Source organism: Rhinoderma darwinii, chromosome 13 (genome assembly GCF_050947455.1).
Source record: "Rhinoderma darwinii isolate aRhiDar2 chromosome 13, aRhiDar2.hap1, whole genome shotgun sequence".
NCBI lineage: Eukaryota > Metazoa > Chordata > Amphibia > Anura > Rhinodermatidae > Rhinoderma > Rhinoderma darwinii.
The window spans coordinates 13,242,606-13,261,246 of NC_134699.1; the positions used below are offsets into that span (position 1 = coordinate 13,242,606).

General features: G+C 42.5%; 1 protein-coding gene across 2 annotated transcripts in view; it reads left to right on the forward strand.

Moving 5' to 3' along the window:
* The window catches only part of LOC142666714 (serine/threonine-protein phosphatase 4 regulatory subunit 1-like), a 30,000-nt gene extending 18,654 nt beyond the window's left edge, over nt 1-11,346 (forward strand). For both annotated transcript variants that reach the window (XM_075846865.1, XM_075846866.1), the window contains exons 12-20: nt 240-424; nt 1,085-1,165; nt 2,970-3,155; nt 3,484-3,645; nt 4,604-4,704; nt 5,617-5,737; nt 5,866-6,000; nt 6,253-6,394; nt 10,263-11,346. In XM_075846865.1, coding sequence (XP_075702980.1) covers nt 240-424; nt 1,085-1,165; nt 2,970-3,155; nt 3,484-3,645; nt 4,604-4,704; nt 5,617-5,737; nt 5,866-6,000; nt 6,253-6,394; nt 10,263-10,417 — 1,268 coding nt within the window. In that variant the 3' untranslated portion in view covers nt 10,418-11,346. The remainder of the gene's footprint in view (nt 1-239; nt 425-1,084; nt 1,166-2,969; nt 3,156-3,483; nt 3,646-4,603; nt 4,705-5,616; nt 5,738-5,865; nt 6,001-6,252; nt 6,395-10,262) is intronic.
* The last annotated feature ends 7,295 nt before the right edge of the window (nt 11,347-18,641 follow it).

Below are 18,641 nucleotides of genomic sequence, written 5' to 3' on the forward strand. Positions count from 1 at the left end.
CACCTATCTCCAGAACAGGGGACCATAGTCCTGCCTAGTGTAGCGGCCGCTCCATCCGGATATTAAGTGACTGTGGAGGGGCAGGTGCACGATTCTCTCAATTCATTTCAGTAGGAGTTAGGAAATTTCTGAACAAGTGTAAATCTCCATGAATGTTTGCATAGTAGTACATGGACTGAGCATGTAGCCATATGAACAAAGCCGATTTTATAATCCAGTCTTGATCTTGTCCTTTTTAGCCCAGGTTCAGGTTTTATCCGCTGCCCTACGAGCAGCAGAACTGGACTCTGTAACCCCAGAGGAGACCGCAAGTACACAAGAAATCAGCGAGCAGTCCGAAGAGACCCCGAGTAGCGTCTGCACTCAGTGTCCCAGCCCTCCGCATCAAGAACAAGAGGAGACGGACCTCGCCTCTCAAAGTCCAGTGAGTGTTTCTTCCCAGCGTTACGGATAATATTACGTTACATCATTATTTACCACAAACCGTGACCATGCGTTGTTGTTTTTTTCATGCTGTGATTTCTCTTAAAGGGCAATCACCGCTGCTAAAATGTTAAAATATCAATGGCAGAGTAAACATTCTCCAGTAAAGACCTTTCAGATAACAGGTTTTGCTAAATACCAGTTCTTTTTGTGAATGTCACAGCCGTCATTCCTCCAAGGTGGGGAGATTTCATAATAGTGAGGGGTTAATACATATTGTATGATCAGTCAAGGAGAAATTTGGGAAGGAACGTGACCAGCTCTATCGGCTAGAACACTGCCACCTATAGACCAGATTAATTTTACACCTGACTATTATCTCTTGTTACACTGACGTCAGTGGTTGCGTTTAGCATCGGATCCTGACAGGTCCAATCGACTCATAATTGGTCCTGGTAGAAGAGTTCTGCAGACTATGTAAATCTGCCCATCAAAAAGCAGCAGAAACCTGATGGAACAGAACCAGTGTGAACATAGCCTAAGATTTCATATGGTTTCAGAAATTTGTAGAGGACTAAAAAAAAAACTAAAAAAAACGCAGCTTGGTCTATTCATATCCAGCATGTATGAGAAAATACAATCACAATCTCTTATGTTTTAGACTTCAGAGGATGAACCTCGGCTTCCTATCGTCTCCTTCCAGGAAGAGGAAAGCTATGAAGATGAAAACATTAAAGTCCAGGTTTGTACTTTTCAGACACTTGTTTGTATCTGTCTTTTAATCCCTTGCCGCATTTTCACGTACATGCACGTCATGGGATCGGTCACCTTCCCACATTCAGACGTGCATGTACGTGAGGGTGATCGCATGGGCACAGACGCTGTGCCTGTGTGAGCTCAGCTGTGACTGACAGCCGGGCGCCCGCTGCAACAGCTAAGATTGGAGAAACCTTCAATCTCAGCCGTTTAAGCCCTTAAATGCCGCGGTCAAAAGCTACCACGGCATTTAAATGTTTTGACAGAAGGAGGGGGTTCCCTCTGTCACTCATCGGTGGCCCGCGATCACCGACAGGTTGCCGTGGTAGCTGGGGTCCTAACAAAGGCATGGCCTAATAGATTGCCTGTCCGTTTTTGTGTCAGTTCACACGTTGCGTAAAAACTGCGGATTTTCCGCAGCAGCGTAATACAGTAGCAGCAAAGTGGATGAGATGGAACAAATCTCATCCACACGCTGCGTAAATACTGAGCAGGAAAACTGCTCAGAAATTTACATGCGGTGCAGAATTTTATTGCATGGCATGTCAATTGTATTTGCGTAATCACCGCTTAATTGTTGCGGGTTTTCCCCTTTGAATTCAATGGGGAGGTAAAACCCGCAACAAATAACAGTTATTGAGCTCATTCCGCCGCAAAAAGCGTAACTCAGAAAAAAATACAAATCTTATACTTACCCAGAAGTCTGTGTTTCTTCCTCCATGACGGCCTCCTGGGATGAAGTTTTATCCCATGTGACCGCTGCAGCCAATCACAGGCCTCCTGGGATGAAATGTCTTAATGCTGCAGTTTTCCACATTGGACATTCTGGGCGAAAAACTGCACCACAGTTATGGAATTATGGAATTCCCTGCGGCCACCGGGGAACTTTACGCTGCGTATCCGCCCTGGGTGTTACACTGACAGGCAATAATGCTTTAATATACTAAGGATACCTAAGCATTATAGAAGCGATCAGAAGATCGCATGGTGAACAGTCCCCTAGTGGGACTAAAAAATAAAAATAGTGTAAAAACAGTCCATTTGAGTAAATGAAAAAAAGGTTGACCGTAAAAATAAAACCATTAAAAAAAAAAAAAAATTATTATTTTTTTTTTTTTTTAATAAACGTGTAAAATAAACCTTCAAATATACAGATACATGGTATTGACACGAAAAATTTAATTGAACACATTAATTAAACCACATGGTGGACACCGTACAAAAAAAATGGCAAAATCGCTTTTTTCTCTATTTTCCCCCATAAAATATAACTAAAAAAAGTTTATAATTACGGCTCTTGGAATGCTTTGATGCAAAAATGTATTATTTTTGTCTTAAAATGTTTTTTATTGTGCAAACGTAGTAAAACGTAAGAAAACCTATAGATATGCGGTATCGCCGTAATCGCACCGACCCATACAAGAAAGCTAACCTGTTGTTTATGCAACATAGTAAACGGCGTACATTTAAAACGTGAAAACCCATGCTGGAATAGCTGTTTTTTTTCTTTTGTTTTTTTTTCAATGTCCTCCCAAAACAAAGTTAATAGAAGTTAATCAATATAATACATGCACCCAAAAATGGTCCCATTAAAAAATACTTGTCCCGCAAAAAACAAGCCCTCATAGGGCAATCTTGATGGAAAAATAGAAAAGTTGGAATGCGGAGATGAAAAAAAAAAAAAAAGAGAATGCTTGGTCATTCAGGCCAAAATAAGTCTGGTCATTAAGGGGTTAATCGTTGTTCTAGTTGGGGGTGATTTTTGGTGCTTTTTTTTTATTTTTCCTCAGGATGTTGTTCCACAGCCATTACTAGACCAATATCTCTCCATGACCGACCCAGTGCGTGCCCAGACAGTAGATACAGAAATCACTAAGCACTGTGCTTACAGTCTGCCAGGAGTGGCTCTGACCCTGGGAAGGCAAAACTGGCACTTCCTGAAGGACACCTATGAGACTCTGGCTTCTGATGTCCAGGTATGACGAAAAACTGCTCTATGGGGTATGACAGATGTCACGCGTGGTCTTCTGCCAGGGCAACGTTACTTGGCTGGTTGGGTTTTTTAACTGTTTGGCTGTAGATGGACCGCACTATGGAGAGAGCTCATGTCCCCCTCTCTCCATGCCATTAACTTGCATGGTATTGGGGTTTGGGGGCAAGTAACAATTGTACGTTTTCGTCCAGACTCTAATAATATCCTTATAATAAAAAAAAATAATCAAATGATCTCTATTAAGTTGGGGCAGCACATTGTAGAAGTCTTTCTAGACGCCGAGCTGAACTCTGCGTTACTTGTCGTCTTAGTGGAAAGTACGACGGACGCTGGCGTTTTCCATCCACGAGCTTGCCGTCATTCTGGGGGATAAGCTGACCGCAGCCGATCTGGTTCCCATTTTCAATGGATTCCTGAAAGACCTGGATGAAGTCCGCATTGGCGTCCTGAAACATCTGTATGATTTTCTTAAGGTAATTTTAAAGTTACAGATGGACCATGTGGGAGAACGGTCTCCGAGAGAAAGTGGCCTCGTCGCCCATAGAAACCAATTAGAGTCCATATTCTTCAGAAATATTAAAAGGGCCACTTATTTCTCAGGGACTGTTTTCATACAGAGGGTTATTATTGTTTTTTTCGTGGGGGCTGCAAATGAAATAAGTGAAACAGAAATGCAATACTTAACTATCCCTACCCCCGGCGAACCAACTTCGGCAATAGTCCTGGTATTTGTTTACATGCATGTGGCCGCTGCAGCCAATCAGAGGGCTCAGCTGCCATATCTTGTATCAGCCTTCTGATTGGCTGCAGTAGTTACATGCTACATGCATGTAAAGAATCATCGGGACTGCCACCGGAGCGTCCGCACTGGATAGCCAGGGGCAAGGATAGGGAAGTAATGTTTTTTTTTTTTGTTTCATTTGCAGCCCTTATAAAAAAAAAAAAAAAGATTTTCACTACCTGGATAACCCCTTAAGGTCAATAGTTGGATGATAATAATAATCTTTATATGGCACCAACATATTGCACAGCCCTGACAATTGGCAAAGCAACTAACAAGTAAAATTACAAAATATCAAAACAAGTGAACAAACAATGAGACAAAAGGAGAGCGGTCCCTGCCCGTAAGAGCTGACAATCTAAATGTACTGGAAGGAATGCTCGTTTTAACAAGAGAACCAGCTCCTTGTGTTGGCAAAGGGAATATAAATAAACTGATGGTCTAGGGCCGTGAGTTCCACAGAATGAGTGCAGCACTGGAGGAGTCCTGCAGACAGGAGTGAGCGGATGTAATGAGGGGGGATGGGAGTCGGATCATTGGCTGAGCGAAAAGTAAGTGGGTTGTAGACGGGAATGAGAACAGAGACGTAGGACGGTGCAGCATTGAGATCTAGTGAAAAATGTCAGTGATGTATTTCTGCTTCTCTGCAGCTTCTCCATTCAGACATGAGGAGGGAATATCTATACCAGCTGCAGGAGTTCCTTACCACAGATAACATCAGGAACTGGAGATTTCGATATGAGTTGGCGGAGTGAGTATGACATAATTTATTTTTTTTTATCCAGATTTCATAGGACAATCAGACCAGAAAGAACAAGGTTCTAGATAATCTTTATAGAAGCATTAGTAGCGGCAGACGTGAGGTTACAACGATGGCGCGGGATCATGTTTTACTATCCATGCTTCGTTTTTCTTGGTGACTTCCTTCTCCTAATGTTAAGTCCAGGCTTCGTTTTCTTATTGCTTAGTAACCCCTTCTGCAGTCATAACCCCTGCAATGTTTTATATGCTTCAGCAGAAGGTGCAACGCGTTTATGTAACTAACCAGGAAACGCGTGGGTGATGTGTACATACATCGCCTTTGTGAGTGTACGACATGAGGTACAGCAGCACTTACCAGTCATCCAGGTAAATCGCCTGAGAATCGATGCCTGAGTTACACCTTGAGTTGGTCAACACTTTTCCATATGCCATATTGGGGAATATGAACGTCATGGAGTTAAGTCCCTCATTCGGGATACCTCTCTATTAGCCAAAAAGGAGATCTGCTAGTAGCAGGATAAGTTATATATATATATATATATATATATATATATATATATATATACACATACACAGGTTTTCACCCTCTGAGTGTATACAAGAAAGTTTCTATTCACTGACAGCAAGGAAATCTATTTAAATGGTGAGGTATTGAAACACTACATATGAAACGTTGTGGAACTATAAACTATACAGTGATAAGGATGTATTTATATAAAGCCAAAAAGTCTTTTTATTGTCGGTTTAGTCAGGCATTACATAAAACGGCTTTTACGGATATGTCGGTAGAAACCAAAATTCTGTTAACGCTTTACTTTCCAGTCTGAGAACACCAAACTATCCAGCAGGGACAGAAAATGTTGCTTTACTTTTGTTTTATTTTATTTTAATTTTATTTCAGGCAAATGATTCTGATCCTTGATCTGTACAGCCCCAAAGACATCTATGACTATTTACGGGTCATAGCGCTGACGCTCTGCTCCGATAAAGTATCTGAAGTCCGGTGGATCTCTTTTAAATTGGTAAGTTGCAAATCCCTTCATGACTGCGAGAACCGTTGTAGCAGAGCAGGGTTTGTCATTTGGCACATGTGTATATATTCCACGCACTTACTAGGCGCCTGTGTGATAAGTCTTCTCTCTCCTCACAGATTGTCGCAATGCTGCAGAAATTTTACGCCAACGGAGAAAACGAATTGGGCATTAACTTCATTAATGAGCTCATTGTGCAATTCCGACATTCTTCCAAGTGGGTGGGACGTCAGGCATTTGCATTCATCTGCCAGGTAATATGACCGTTGTGGATTATAGACACTGCTATTTATTCTGTTATGTAGCCCCTTACCCTATGGGTGTCACTGATGACTTGGCACCACAAGACAGAGCCATCTTGGGCCGCCGTGCCCTCTGCGTTAGATTTGTATATACCAGTTATCAGATGGGTATGAAACCTAAGTCCATAATTTGTGGACCAAGACTTGATCAGTATGGAGTTCTGTATAAAACTATCTTCTAATCAGTCCGTTCCCTTCTTGCAGGCGGTGGTACAGGAGGAATGCATGCCCGCTGAACAGTTTGTGACCCACCTTCTCCCCAATCTCCTGAGTCTTGCGTCTGATCCTGTACCCAATGTACGAGTCTTACTTGCTAAAGCTCTGAAACAGACGCTCCTGGAGAAAGGTACCCCATCCGCTTAATATTTACTGCAATGTTTAGGCTTCAGCAGAAAGCTTAGCCATATGGAGACTGGACATTGCGTGGTGGTATTGGATTTGAGCACACACTTGTATTCAGTCATTATGTCCAGCATGTGCAGGTTAGTGAATGGTCCAGTTTCTGGGATAGGGACTTATATGATTTTGCAAATCTGTTAAAGGGGTTTTCCGGGACTTTGATATTTATGGCCTTTCCTTAGGATTGGCCATCAATATCAGATCGGTGGCCTTCCGACTCCCAGTGCACCCAGCGATCAGTGAATAGTCAGCGGTCAGCTACTTCATTAATTACCAGGCACAATGCTATATATTTTGTAGTGGCTGTGTCTGGTACTGCAGCACTTTGCAGCTCAGTCTTATTTAAAGGGGTTTTCCCATCAGAGACATTTATGACCTGTCCACAGGATAGGTCAGATAGATGCGGGTCCCAACTCTGGGACCTGCGCCCATCTCTGGAACAGGGCCCCCTAAACCCCATTCTACTGCTCTGTGTTGTAGCTGAAAAGTGTGATTCCTGGCCATTAATTACGGAAGCAGCGTACCTCGCTGAGCTACGCTGTTTCCGTAAGTCCCATAGAGTGGTAGTTACGGAAATAGCTTAGCTCATACGCTGCGTCCGTATCTGCCAATCACTACTATGGGAGTTACGGAAACAGCAGTACCAGGCACAGTCCCTACCAAATGTACAGCGCTTTGTCTGATAAACAATGAAGGGGTCAGCAACACTGCCCCTTCACTCAGTTGATCGGTGGGGGTACCAGGAGTCGGACCTTCACTAATCTGATATTGGTGGCTTATCCTATGGACAGGCTATCAATATCAAAGTCCCGGAAAGCCCCTTTAAATGATGAAATGGCTGCAGGTGTTAGGGAGCCGTATCATTTGAGGAGAGAAATGGAGACCAGTGGGAAGATCAGACTTAAAGAGTCTCTGTCACCACATTATAAGTGGCCTATCTTGCACATGATGTGATCGGCGCTGTAATGTAGATCACAGCAGTGTTTTTTATTTAGAAAAACAATCTTTTTTGACGGAGTTATGACCTATATTAGCTTTATGCTAATGAGTTTCTCAATGGACAACTGGGCGTGTTTTACTATATGACCAAGTGGGCGTTGTGGAGAGGAGTGTATGACGCTGACCAATCAGCGTCATACACTTCTCTCCATTCATGTACTCCCATACAGCGTGATCTCGCGAGATCATGATGTGCTGTCACTTACTCACGCATAACGTTACTGAAGTTTCTTGACAGTAAATAGACATTACCTCCAGCCAGGACGCGATGTCTGTTTACAACCCCGACACTTCGGTAACGTTTGTGTGGGGCTTACAGTACAGCACATCGAGATCATGCTGTGCTGTTATTTACAGCGTGATCTCGCAAGATCACGCTTGCTGTCATTAAGTACCACACAAACGTTACCGAAGTGTCGGGAGTGTTAATAGACATTCCGTCCTGGCTGGCAGTGATGTCTATTAAGTCTCGGTACACTTCAGTAACGTTAGTGTGTGTTTATGTGGCTGCACATAGTGAACAACGCAGGATCACTATGTGCAGAGTAAATGAATGGAGAGAAGTTTATGACGCTGATTGGTCACTGATTGGTCAGCGTCATACACTCCTCTGTACAACACCCACTTGGCCAAAAAGTAAAACACGCCCAATTGTCCAATGAGAAACTCCTTCGCATAAAGCTGATATAGGTCATAACTCCGTCAAAAAGGATTGTTTTTCTAAATAAAAATACATTGCTGTGATCTACATTACAGCGCCGATCACATCATGTACAAGAGAGGCCACTTATAATGTGGTGACAGAGCCTCTTTAAGCTGGCCATACATTAGGGATTTCAGAGGGCCGTTTTCTGAAAGACTTCATGGTCAGTTTTTGGTTATTCTGGAAAGCAGAAGCCATAAGTTAAAATGATATATCGATGATTGCTCTTTGACTTGATGTGTGGCCTGGACTGGACTTTCATTGATGGGATTCAGATCTGTCGTTTGGCATGAATGACTTCACAAGAATGCACCTGACAACGTATGAAATAATCCAACATGGTGGACCAACCTTTCCATAGATATGTCTTCGGTTGGTATCTGTCACACTCGTTCGTGTTACGAATGGCGCCAAAGGTCTTCAAAATCGTCCTTACCAACCATCCAAAATCTCTGGCGTATGGTCCGAGTAGGTCCTAGTAGAGAAAAGCTCTTTGCAGATTCACCTACGGACTATATTCGTCCCTGCATTTCGTCCCTCTAAGACCATGAAGAATAAAAAGATCTAGATCTTTACTGCTCCATTTAGATTGGGCAAATACATTTAGGAAATGTGTGACTGAGTAGTGACTTTTTAAGGGTTGCCTTATCTCTGGTCCCTAGCTGCACAGAGTATTTCAGGAGAGTAGTGTGTTGGTCTTGTGGGAGGCAGTGATCTGTCCACTCGTGAGGACAAGGCTGCACGTCACAGGCGCAGTGTCACGATGTGAAGAGGCTGAAGGAGACTAAAGGTCATATAACATGGCCTGCGAAAACGAGCGCCGATTAACGAGTCAGCTCGTTGATCGGCGTTCGTTTGCTCCTGAGCGATCGTTACTCGTCCCCATACATTTCCATCATGTCGGCAGCACGTCTCCCTGTTTACATGGGGAGATCTGCTGCCGACAACGATAATATTTATTGCTGCATAATCGAGCAGATTGGCCGGTGAATGAGCTTTTGCTCGGTCATCAGCTGATCGTTACCCTGTTTACACAGGTCAGTGATCAGGATCGATCGTTCATATTTGCTTGATCATTGGCCCGTGTAAAAGGGCCTTAAAAGTAACGCCCTCGTATTAACGTATCCATTCATCTCGGTAAACCGGCTCATGGTTTGTATGGATGAAGGGGTAAGAGATCCCATTCAGGGTAGCGAAGGATTGTTCCGGTAAATGTCCTGACCGCTCCATCTTTCTCTGGACGCATCCTAAGGCCCCATGCACACGAACGTAATTGCGGCCCGTAATTGCGGGCCCATAGACTTCTATTGGCCACGGGTACCTCCCCGTATGCTTACGGGAAGGTGCCCGTGCCGTTAAAAAATATAGACCATGTCCTATTTCAGGCCGTAATAACGGCACGGGCAGGCCCATAGAAGTCTATGGGGCTCCCGTAATTACGGGAGCGTTGCTAGGCGACGTCAGGGGATAATCACTGTCCAGGGTGCTGAAAGAGTTAAACGATCGGCAGTAACTTTTTCAGCACCCTGGACAGTGGCTACCGATCACAATATAGATAAAGCTGTAAAAAAAAATAGAAGTTCCTATTTACCCAGAACTCCCTGCTTCTTCCTCCAGTCCGGCCTCCCGGGATGACGTTTCAGCCCATGTGACCGCTGCAGCCAATCACAGGCCAATAACAGGCTGCAGCGGTCACATGGACTGCCGCGTCATCCAGGGAGGTTGGACTGGATGTCAAGAGAGGGACGCGTCACCAAGACAACGGCCGGGTAAGTATGAATTTCTTTTACTTTTACTACGGAAAGGGCTGTCCCTTCTCTCTATCCTGCACTGATAGAGAGAAGGGGCTGCCGATTACTGCAGTGCAATTTTGCAGAGAAAACGTGCCTGTAAATACGGGTGGAATACGGGTGACGAAGGACCCGTATTTACAGGAGGGAAAAAATAGGTTCGTGTGCATGGGGCCTTACACATTGACAGCTGGGCGGATCTTGTTGTAATCGGGGGGGGGGGGGGGGGGGGAACGCCTTATGTAGTAGAGGGTACAGGGTCTCCTGCAGCACATACAATTCATTCTGTATCATTCAATATAATTGTGGAATGATTCTTCCAGCGTACTTCACCAGCCTGGGTAACCCGCATCTCGACGCTGTGGAAAAGACGGTGCAAGCTATGCAGCTGGACAGAGACCAAGACGTGCGATTCTTTTCTACGGCAGAGCCAAAGCGACACCTCCGGACCACTCCTTTGGAACAATCTGTTGACTGATCCTAAATCCAAACCCGTGTGTATGGATTTTTTAATTTTTTTTTTAATCTTTCCAAAAGGTCTGCCATTTTTATGTTGTACATTTTATTTTTTGACCCGTTCCCATGACTGCAGCATAACCCAACGTTTTTCAATGGCATGAGACGTATTATATAGCAATTTTTTAATAGATCCACTTAATACCGCTTTATTTAAAATAACGAAATTGCATGGTAACGGCAAAGATCATTCCGCTTCTGTCTCTGACACCTCTCTGTACCCCATTTATTATAGAAACCTGGTCCGTGAACCAAGGGCTTTAATCATAACGGCTTGAGAAGAAAAAGAAAAAAGCCAATGTTCAGTGTTTGTATATATTCCTGTATAAGATGGAAAGCTGTACACTATCTACTTCTGTAATATGTTTTTGAATATATTTTATATATTTTTTTAACAAAAAAAAATGTGGTTGAGTAAATTTTGGGGGCGACGGTTGGATATATGAATAATAATGGAGCCTGTCCACGAAGTGTAGGTCATACGTTCTCATTGATCTCTATGGCTGCAGAGCGAGAATCATGGGAATGTATCATGAGGTTAGAGAAATTGTTGCTCCATCGGTTTCCATAGATCTGCCAAAATGAATTTCCACGGCTTGTAACTGCAATACCAGACACAGCCCAAGGACAGGAGTGGCGCTGTTTCTGGAAAAAAATCGTTTTAATTCATCCGATGAAGCGCAGATGATCATATATGAAGCGCATCTGTCTCGGGATTGGTGAGCCCTTGTACTATGGAGACACCTCCTACGAGGTTCTACCATCTACAAATTCTTGGATAGAAATATTTAAATAATTTTGCAATCTCTCCATCCCCAATAGTTTTATCTTTGCGTCAAACATTTTTATTTATTTATATTTTTTAGGATGAATCTATTGGGGGGGGGGGGGGGGGGGGGTGAGGAATCGGCAACCCTCCATAACCTCAGGGAGGGGAGGCTCCCAGCTTTATATGCAAGATGCCATCCCGCTTCTGGTATCTCCAGCAATGGGCTATAAATTGCAGAGCAACTGAGCAGCCAGTGTTTAATTTCCCTGCAGTGCCACCACTGGTGAAATAAAGCATTACATGGTGCTCAAATTAAATTAATGAGCTTTCTCATGCATGTGGCGGGTCCTCCAGAAGGAGGGGGGACACTCTTTGTAGCCAACATGGCTTATATATAAGGATCCTGAATGGGGCAGCCCCCCCATACCTATTATTTTAACTCCGATTTTACTGGGTTCTCTAAACCAGACAACCCCTTTTTAAGTAGAAATCATCAGACAGAAATCCAGTGACTGGCTGCTAGTGAGATTTTAGTTATCTTTCCTATGACAAGTTCGGTGTATATATCATTACTCTTAATCACACATTCCATGTACTGTATATAGTTCATTAGTCCATATGGAATAATAGGAGACAAAATCACCATTAAATGTTGCGTTCTAAAGTTTTCATTAACCCAGACATTGTAGATCGCCTCTTAGTTCCTCTAAGGTAGTGCTCTGCAACCTGAGACTCTCTAGCTGTGGTGAAACTACAAGTCCTAGCATGCCCTGACAGCCACAGTGCCCCTGTATTGCCTGTCTGACCACATCACTGACCCATCAGATCTTCATTTCAGATTATGCTGCTACAGCCGGTGCCCTCTTCTACTTGTGAAGTTGGGAACTCCACCTATAAGGTGCAGTTTGCTCTATGTCCACTCCCCTGTAATTAATGTGTCCACAATGAAATCTTGTATAATACAAAGCACACACCATTAGTAATGTACTAAGTCTTATTTATTTCATAAGCACATTGTATAAAGTAAAATTATTCAAGTTTAACTAAACCTTCAACAAACTTCTGACATGTCATATTGACACGTCGGAAGTTTTGATTGGTGAGGGTCCGAGCACTGAGACCACCACCGATCGCTAGAAGCGCTCGTGTGAACGCTGAGCCGCTTTGTTTCTGTTCTTCTTTTCTTGGAAAGCCGATGTCACAGTGTACGCGCTCGTAGACTTTCTATTGAGTCCGTTACATCAGCTTTCCGAGAAAAGCAGAATAGAAACGAAGCGGCTCAGCGTTCACACGAGCACTTCTGCCGCTGCGTTCTAGAGATCGGTGGGGGTCTCAGTGCTCGGACCCCCACCCATCAAAACTTCCGACCTGTCACTATGACATGCCAGAAGTTTGTTGAAGGTTTAGTTACACTTGGAAAAAAAAAATTGCACTTGCTCAGAAGTCTCTGTCCAGTCATGTGTGCAAGTAGGGTCATTGTGACCCTCGCCCTTTTTCTTCCCTGAACAACGTACACTTCCACTTCCGCAGCCATTGAACTTCTTCCCCAAGTGTAGTATCTGCATTATGTCAACCCATAACATAAACTATAATTGTTAAATGTAAACTCGAGCACCTTTGTAACGTGTGGTCATTACTTTTTTTTTTTTTGCGTTACACTTGTTTCTCTCTTTCTTTTTACTCTGCACAATGTAGAAAAAAAACATGGAAACCATCAACAAGCTGGCCAGTTTCTGTTGATGGATCTTTATTATGGCTTTATTTTAATTGCACCACATCTCAATAGCCCGATTTTAACATATGAATACTTAATAATTATACTGGATATTCATGTGTTAATTAGTTTGGCTAATGAACAACACGACACCATTGTACAACAAAACTAGAAACACATTATAAAATGCGCAGATCCGTCATCAGCAGCTTGTTGACAGTTGTCCGATAGCAGCAATACTGACTTTACGGACATCTATGGCCGGCGGTCTCATTTTAAAGCATTAAAGGGACACTCTGGACGAAACTGATGCACTTTGTTATAGATAGTAAAGGTACTGTGGGGGTGGAGCGTGACACAGGGATTTACACAGGCCCTGCACAAGGCATAACACTCTATTAGTCCCGTCTTTAAAAAGTTTACTATCCAAGGAAAAATAATACTGGTTATTCCCATATTTCAATTATTGGATGTTGGGACATTTTTAGAGCCATATCTTTGTCAGGGATGCGGAGGGTACAGGAGTTTTTCAAGGGGCTACATTTCTTCCGAACAGTCTTGATCGCCGCACACCCCACTTTGTTTAGGTCACTAGTTCCACAGCAATTTATCTTCCAGCATGCCATGATACTGGGGTAATGTCCTTCATGTAGGTATATGGGCATCTGTATATACTTGGCACTGATTTTATGTACATACTCCCACTACTGATAATTGTGCTTTGCATCGGTAGCCTGCGGTTCTGACCATTATTTTGTTGCTTGAGCTTTTTCACTTGCAGGCTGAGGCAGTTTATACATCAGTTTATCGGTCTGAAATGCTGTGCCAATGCTTATCTTGTACTGATCTGGAATTATGTCATTACTCCAGTTACATCCAGAGCTGCAGAAAATATTCTGATGCCTGCCCTTGGAAATCTGTCAACGCTAAGCTGTCAGACACACCCCTAATAGCGTGGCTTATGATTCACCCCACACAATGAAGGAGGCGTTGTGTTTTTAAACCCCTTTGGGACAACCGCTGTGCATTACTGATTGTCTGCTTCATTGGCCAGGATTGGCATCATCTCCGATCCTGGCCAATGGTGACCACAGCATTTAAATGGTTCTATAAGGGAAGGTGCTCACGCTGTCACCCAATTGGCACAATTGCTGGGTGCGGATCGGTTTACATGGTAGCTGGGGCATGAATGAAGACCCCCGAGGTCTGCCATATCTCTTTACCTAATAGGAGGCTTGTCCGTTTTACACAGACAGGCATAAAGCACTGCAATACAGAAGTATTATATTATATCAGTGATCACGTGTTCACATAGTGAAGTTGCCTAGTAGGACTAAAACGAAATAAAAGTGAAATAAAATGATAAAAAATAATATATAAAAGTGCATTGTTATATTTAAAAAAAAAATAAAATAATATATATATATATATATATATATATATATATATATAAAAAAAAATAAAGTAATGACCCGTACTATAAAACGAACGCGTTAATTATTCTGCGTTGTGAACGACGTAAAAAAATAAAGCCAGAATTGCTGTTTTTGTTCATTCTCCCTCCCAAAAAACATAATAAAAAAATTGTCAAGAAGTCTTAAATACCGCAAAATGGTACCGATAAATACTACAGCACATCCCGCACAATACAAGCCATTTTGGCTCTCCGAATATGGTAACGCAAAAACAAACGGCTTTTGTTTCTTAGTGTTTGAATTGCGGAAAAGTAATAAAACAAAAAAAAGCAACACAAAATCTGTCATTTATATCGCACGGTGAATGCTGTAAAAACAAAACCCAAATAACCATTGCAGAATTGCTATTTTTTTCTAAAAAAATAAATCTGTGTCCTCAAGGCCCAAAGGGGGTTAATTCACAGGCTTTTGTATCAAAACTCGGCACGCTCCGTACGGGCACCAACATTTGACTGCAGCTTTGAGTGTGAATGGTGCATGTCTACGCTAAAGATTAGTGCAAGAAAAGCAAAGCGGCTTCAAACGGATCTTGATAATCTAATGTAGGGTTAATTGTCCTGGCTTGCAAGGGGTTATTTTAAGCCTCATATATTCAATGTCCAAAAAATTGAGAATTTTTTTTTGTTTATATTGGACTTTTATTATGTGTTTTTTTTTTTTTTTTTATGACCACATTCTCTGCGCACACCGCTAGGGATCATGGGTAACCACATGCATGGCTATTCGTTGGCATGATTCTGCTCATCATTCCGGTAATGGTTTCCTCTCTGTATGTTTTGGGTTTGCGTTAACCCTTATTTCTTGGTGTTTTCCTGTGTTTATACAATGAAGAACAGTGTTTTATGATAATTTATTCACTGTAGAGTAGTTACCAAACCGGCAGCTATGACCTGGTTACAGTGTTGGCACCGCACTTTGCATCGGGCAGCATCACCTCACTCGTTGATCTAGCAGAGTCTGCTCAGTGTTGGGAACGCTTTTGTACAGTTATTGTCTTTCGTCTTCTTTTTACTTGATATAGAAAGTCAAGCACTTAATGTTTCTTTCCCTGGATCGAGAATGGACTGTTCCTTGCAGCGGCCGTGTACGCTGTCCCTTTAAGACGGACCCTTTAGGTGATGTGCACTTCACTTTAATAACCGTGTATAATACACCGTGTTCTGGAAACCAGTTTGTATTAATCTCAATAAAACTAGATTTCTATTTAACAAACGTATGTGACTGTGTTGTTGGGGGTTGGGTATGACGTCTGTTTTGATAGAAGACCCTTCCATATTCCTCTCTGTTAAATGATAGATTGTATTTAAAGGGGAATTACGATTTCAGCAAATAAAGGTTATTCATTGTATAATTTAAAAAAATTGCATACACTGTCTGTATTAATTTTGCTCCGTTTTCAAGATCTCTGCTTGCTGTCATTCATTGGGACCCTTCATGGCCAAAAGCCGCCCGGGAGAAAAACACCTCTGCCTCCCATTGAAATCAATGGGGAGCAATTTCGGACACTTTTTGGCGCTGATTCCCACGCAGTTTCAGCATAAAAATCGGCGCCAAACTGACCCTACGAAGTAAACTACGAAGATGCCTATTGAATTACATCAAGCAGAGATATTGAAAATTGTGCGGAATTGGCACAGAAAGTTTTTGCTAAATTATATAACTTCATTATGCAAAGATGTTGATTTGCAAATAGATCTAATACCCCTTTAACGTAAAGGGGTGCATATGGGCATCATAGATGAGGGTCTCATGCTTACAACGGCCCCCTCTATGAGCCGGAGTAGAGAGTCGCTGCAGAGTGGCTTCAGCTATGGAGGACTCAGCCCGACCACTTCTTACATGGCCGATGTGTAATACCGAATGTCTCCTGCAGCGGATGGGGCGATGTCTCCTGCTGCATCTGTATATGGTCTATATCACCGGGGGAGTAGGGAATTTTAAGGATCCCCAGCGGCCAGGTAAGTCATTTTAAATTGCCTTAGCATCTAGTAGTAATAGAAATAAATGAATATAATGTTTGTTGATTAATTTTTGCAATGTAGCTCCCAAATTGTGGCCGTGTTTTTAAGCCGTGTGCAGTTGCCAGACTGTAGAAGAATATAGAACAAGCCATTGCAAGCTGTAGCTGTTATACATTATTCAGGTCCTCCACATTATCTGCCATGAATAATTGTAGAAACAGTCAGTCGCCACTAGGTGGCGACATTGTATCACAAGAAGTGTTAATAATTGTAATGTCAGCCGGAGGCCTAAGATCCGCTGCTTTTCACTACTTTGCAGGTTTTTATATGCCTAATAATGAGACCATCAAAACAGTAATACATGAAATGCCCAGTAGGGCTGACCGGCGGAGGATGAGGGTCACTGGGCCTGCAGCACTGGTTTTATAGTCACAAAGAGAGAAGAAATGGCAATGTAACCAGGTATGAATGACCCGTGTTTGTCATGTAGCGTAGTGACCGCTGTGACCATTGATGGGACAGAAACCACTTCTAAAATAAGCAGGATCATTAGAGGCTATGCATTTGAGGGCACTGTTGCAGCTCCTGTAGCGGTGGTCACCCAGCTTTCCTAGAATCCTGAATCCCAAATGTGCTCCGTTCCACTTACACTATAATAATAAGTTATTAAATATGTATTTGTATCCCCCCCGCCGTAGGGACTGCTGAAACTACTACAACCCCTATGTCTACACTGCGGCCTGTTGTAGTAAGTTCAGTAGTCCGTGTATTTTGCGGTGTCTGGTTTGACCTGTTGTAGTTACTCAAAGTTCTGGAGAAATAATTTTTACCATCGACACTAATCTCAGTATACATGTAAGACCGGGCATATTTGCCCTATTATGCCTCCTAACAACAGTGCCCGTATAATGCCAGTCATAATGTGCTCTTTCATTTTACCAGGCACTCATGAATTAGATATGTCCAGCTTTTGAGCACAATTTTACAGTACATATAAATATAGTTGTCATTGGAAACAGTCAACAAGATTGTCAGACACACCCCTAAGACTTTAGCTGAACTCCTATAAAACAGTAGGTCAATTTGTTTTCCCTTTTTTTATAAGATTACTGTGCAGTGTCAGAACTTTCCAGAACGCAAATCACCAAAACAAGTGCAGCAGGCACTGAGTAATGGTGGGAGATTTCAGCTCTGAAACCTGCAGAATAGTGAGTGTAGCTCTGTAGTATAATACAGGATGTAACTCGGGATCAATACAGGATAAGTAATGTAATGTATGTACACAGTGACTCCACCAGCAGAATAGTGAGTGCAGCTCTGGAGTATAATACAGGATGTAACTCGGGATCAATACAGGATAAGTAATGTAATGTATGTACACAGTGACTCCACCAGCAGAATAGTGAGTGCAGCTCTGGAGTATAATACAGGATATAACTCAGGATCAATATAGGATAAGTAATGTAATATATGTACACAGTGACTCCACCAGCAGAATAGTGAGTGCAGCTCTGGAGTATAATACAGGATATAACTCTGGATCAGTATAGGATAAGTAATGTAATGTATGTATGTACACAGTGACTCCACCAGCAGAATAGTGAGTGCAGCTCTGGAGTATAATACAGGATGTAACTCGGGATCAATACAGGATAAGTAATGTAATGTATGTACACAGTGACTCCACCAGCAGAATAGTGAGTGCAGCTCTGGAGTATAATACAGGATGTAACTCCGGATCAGTACAGGATAAGTAATGTAATGTATGTACACAGTGACTCCACCAGCAGAATAGTGAGTTCAGCTCTGGAGTATAATGCAGGATGTAACTCAGGATCAGTAATGTAATGTATGTACACAGTGACTCCACCAGCAGAATAGTGACTGCAGCTCTGGAGTATAATACATGCCATAACTCCGGGTCGGTACAGGATATGTAATGTATGTACACAGTGATTCCACCAGCAGAATAGTAATTGCAGCTCTGGAGTATAATACAGGATGTAACTCCGGATCAGTATAGGATAAGTAATGTAATGTATGTACACAGTGACTCCACCCGCAGAATTGTGAGTGCTGCTCTGGAGTATAATACAGGATGTACCTCAGGATCAGTACAGGATAAGTAATGTAATGTATGTACACAGTGACTCCACCCGCAGAATTGTGAGTGCAGCTCTGGAGTATAATACAGGATGTAACTCCGGTTCAGTACAGGATAAGGTAATGTTACAATGTGACTCAGCTTTACATGTAGTTTAATTCTG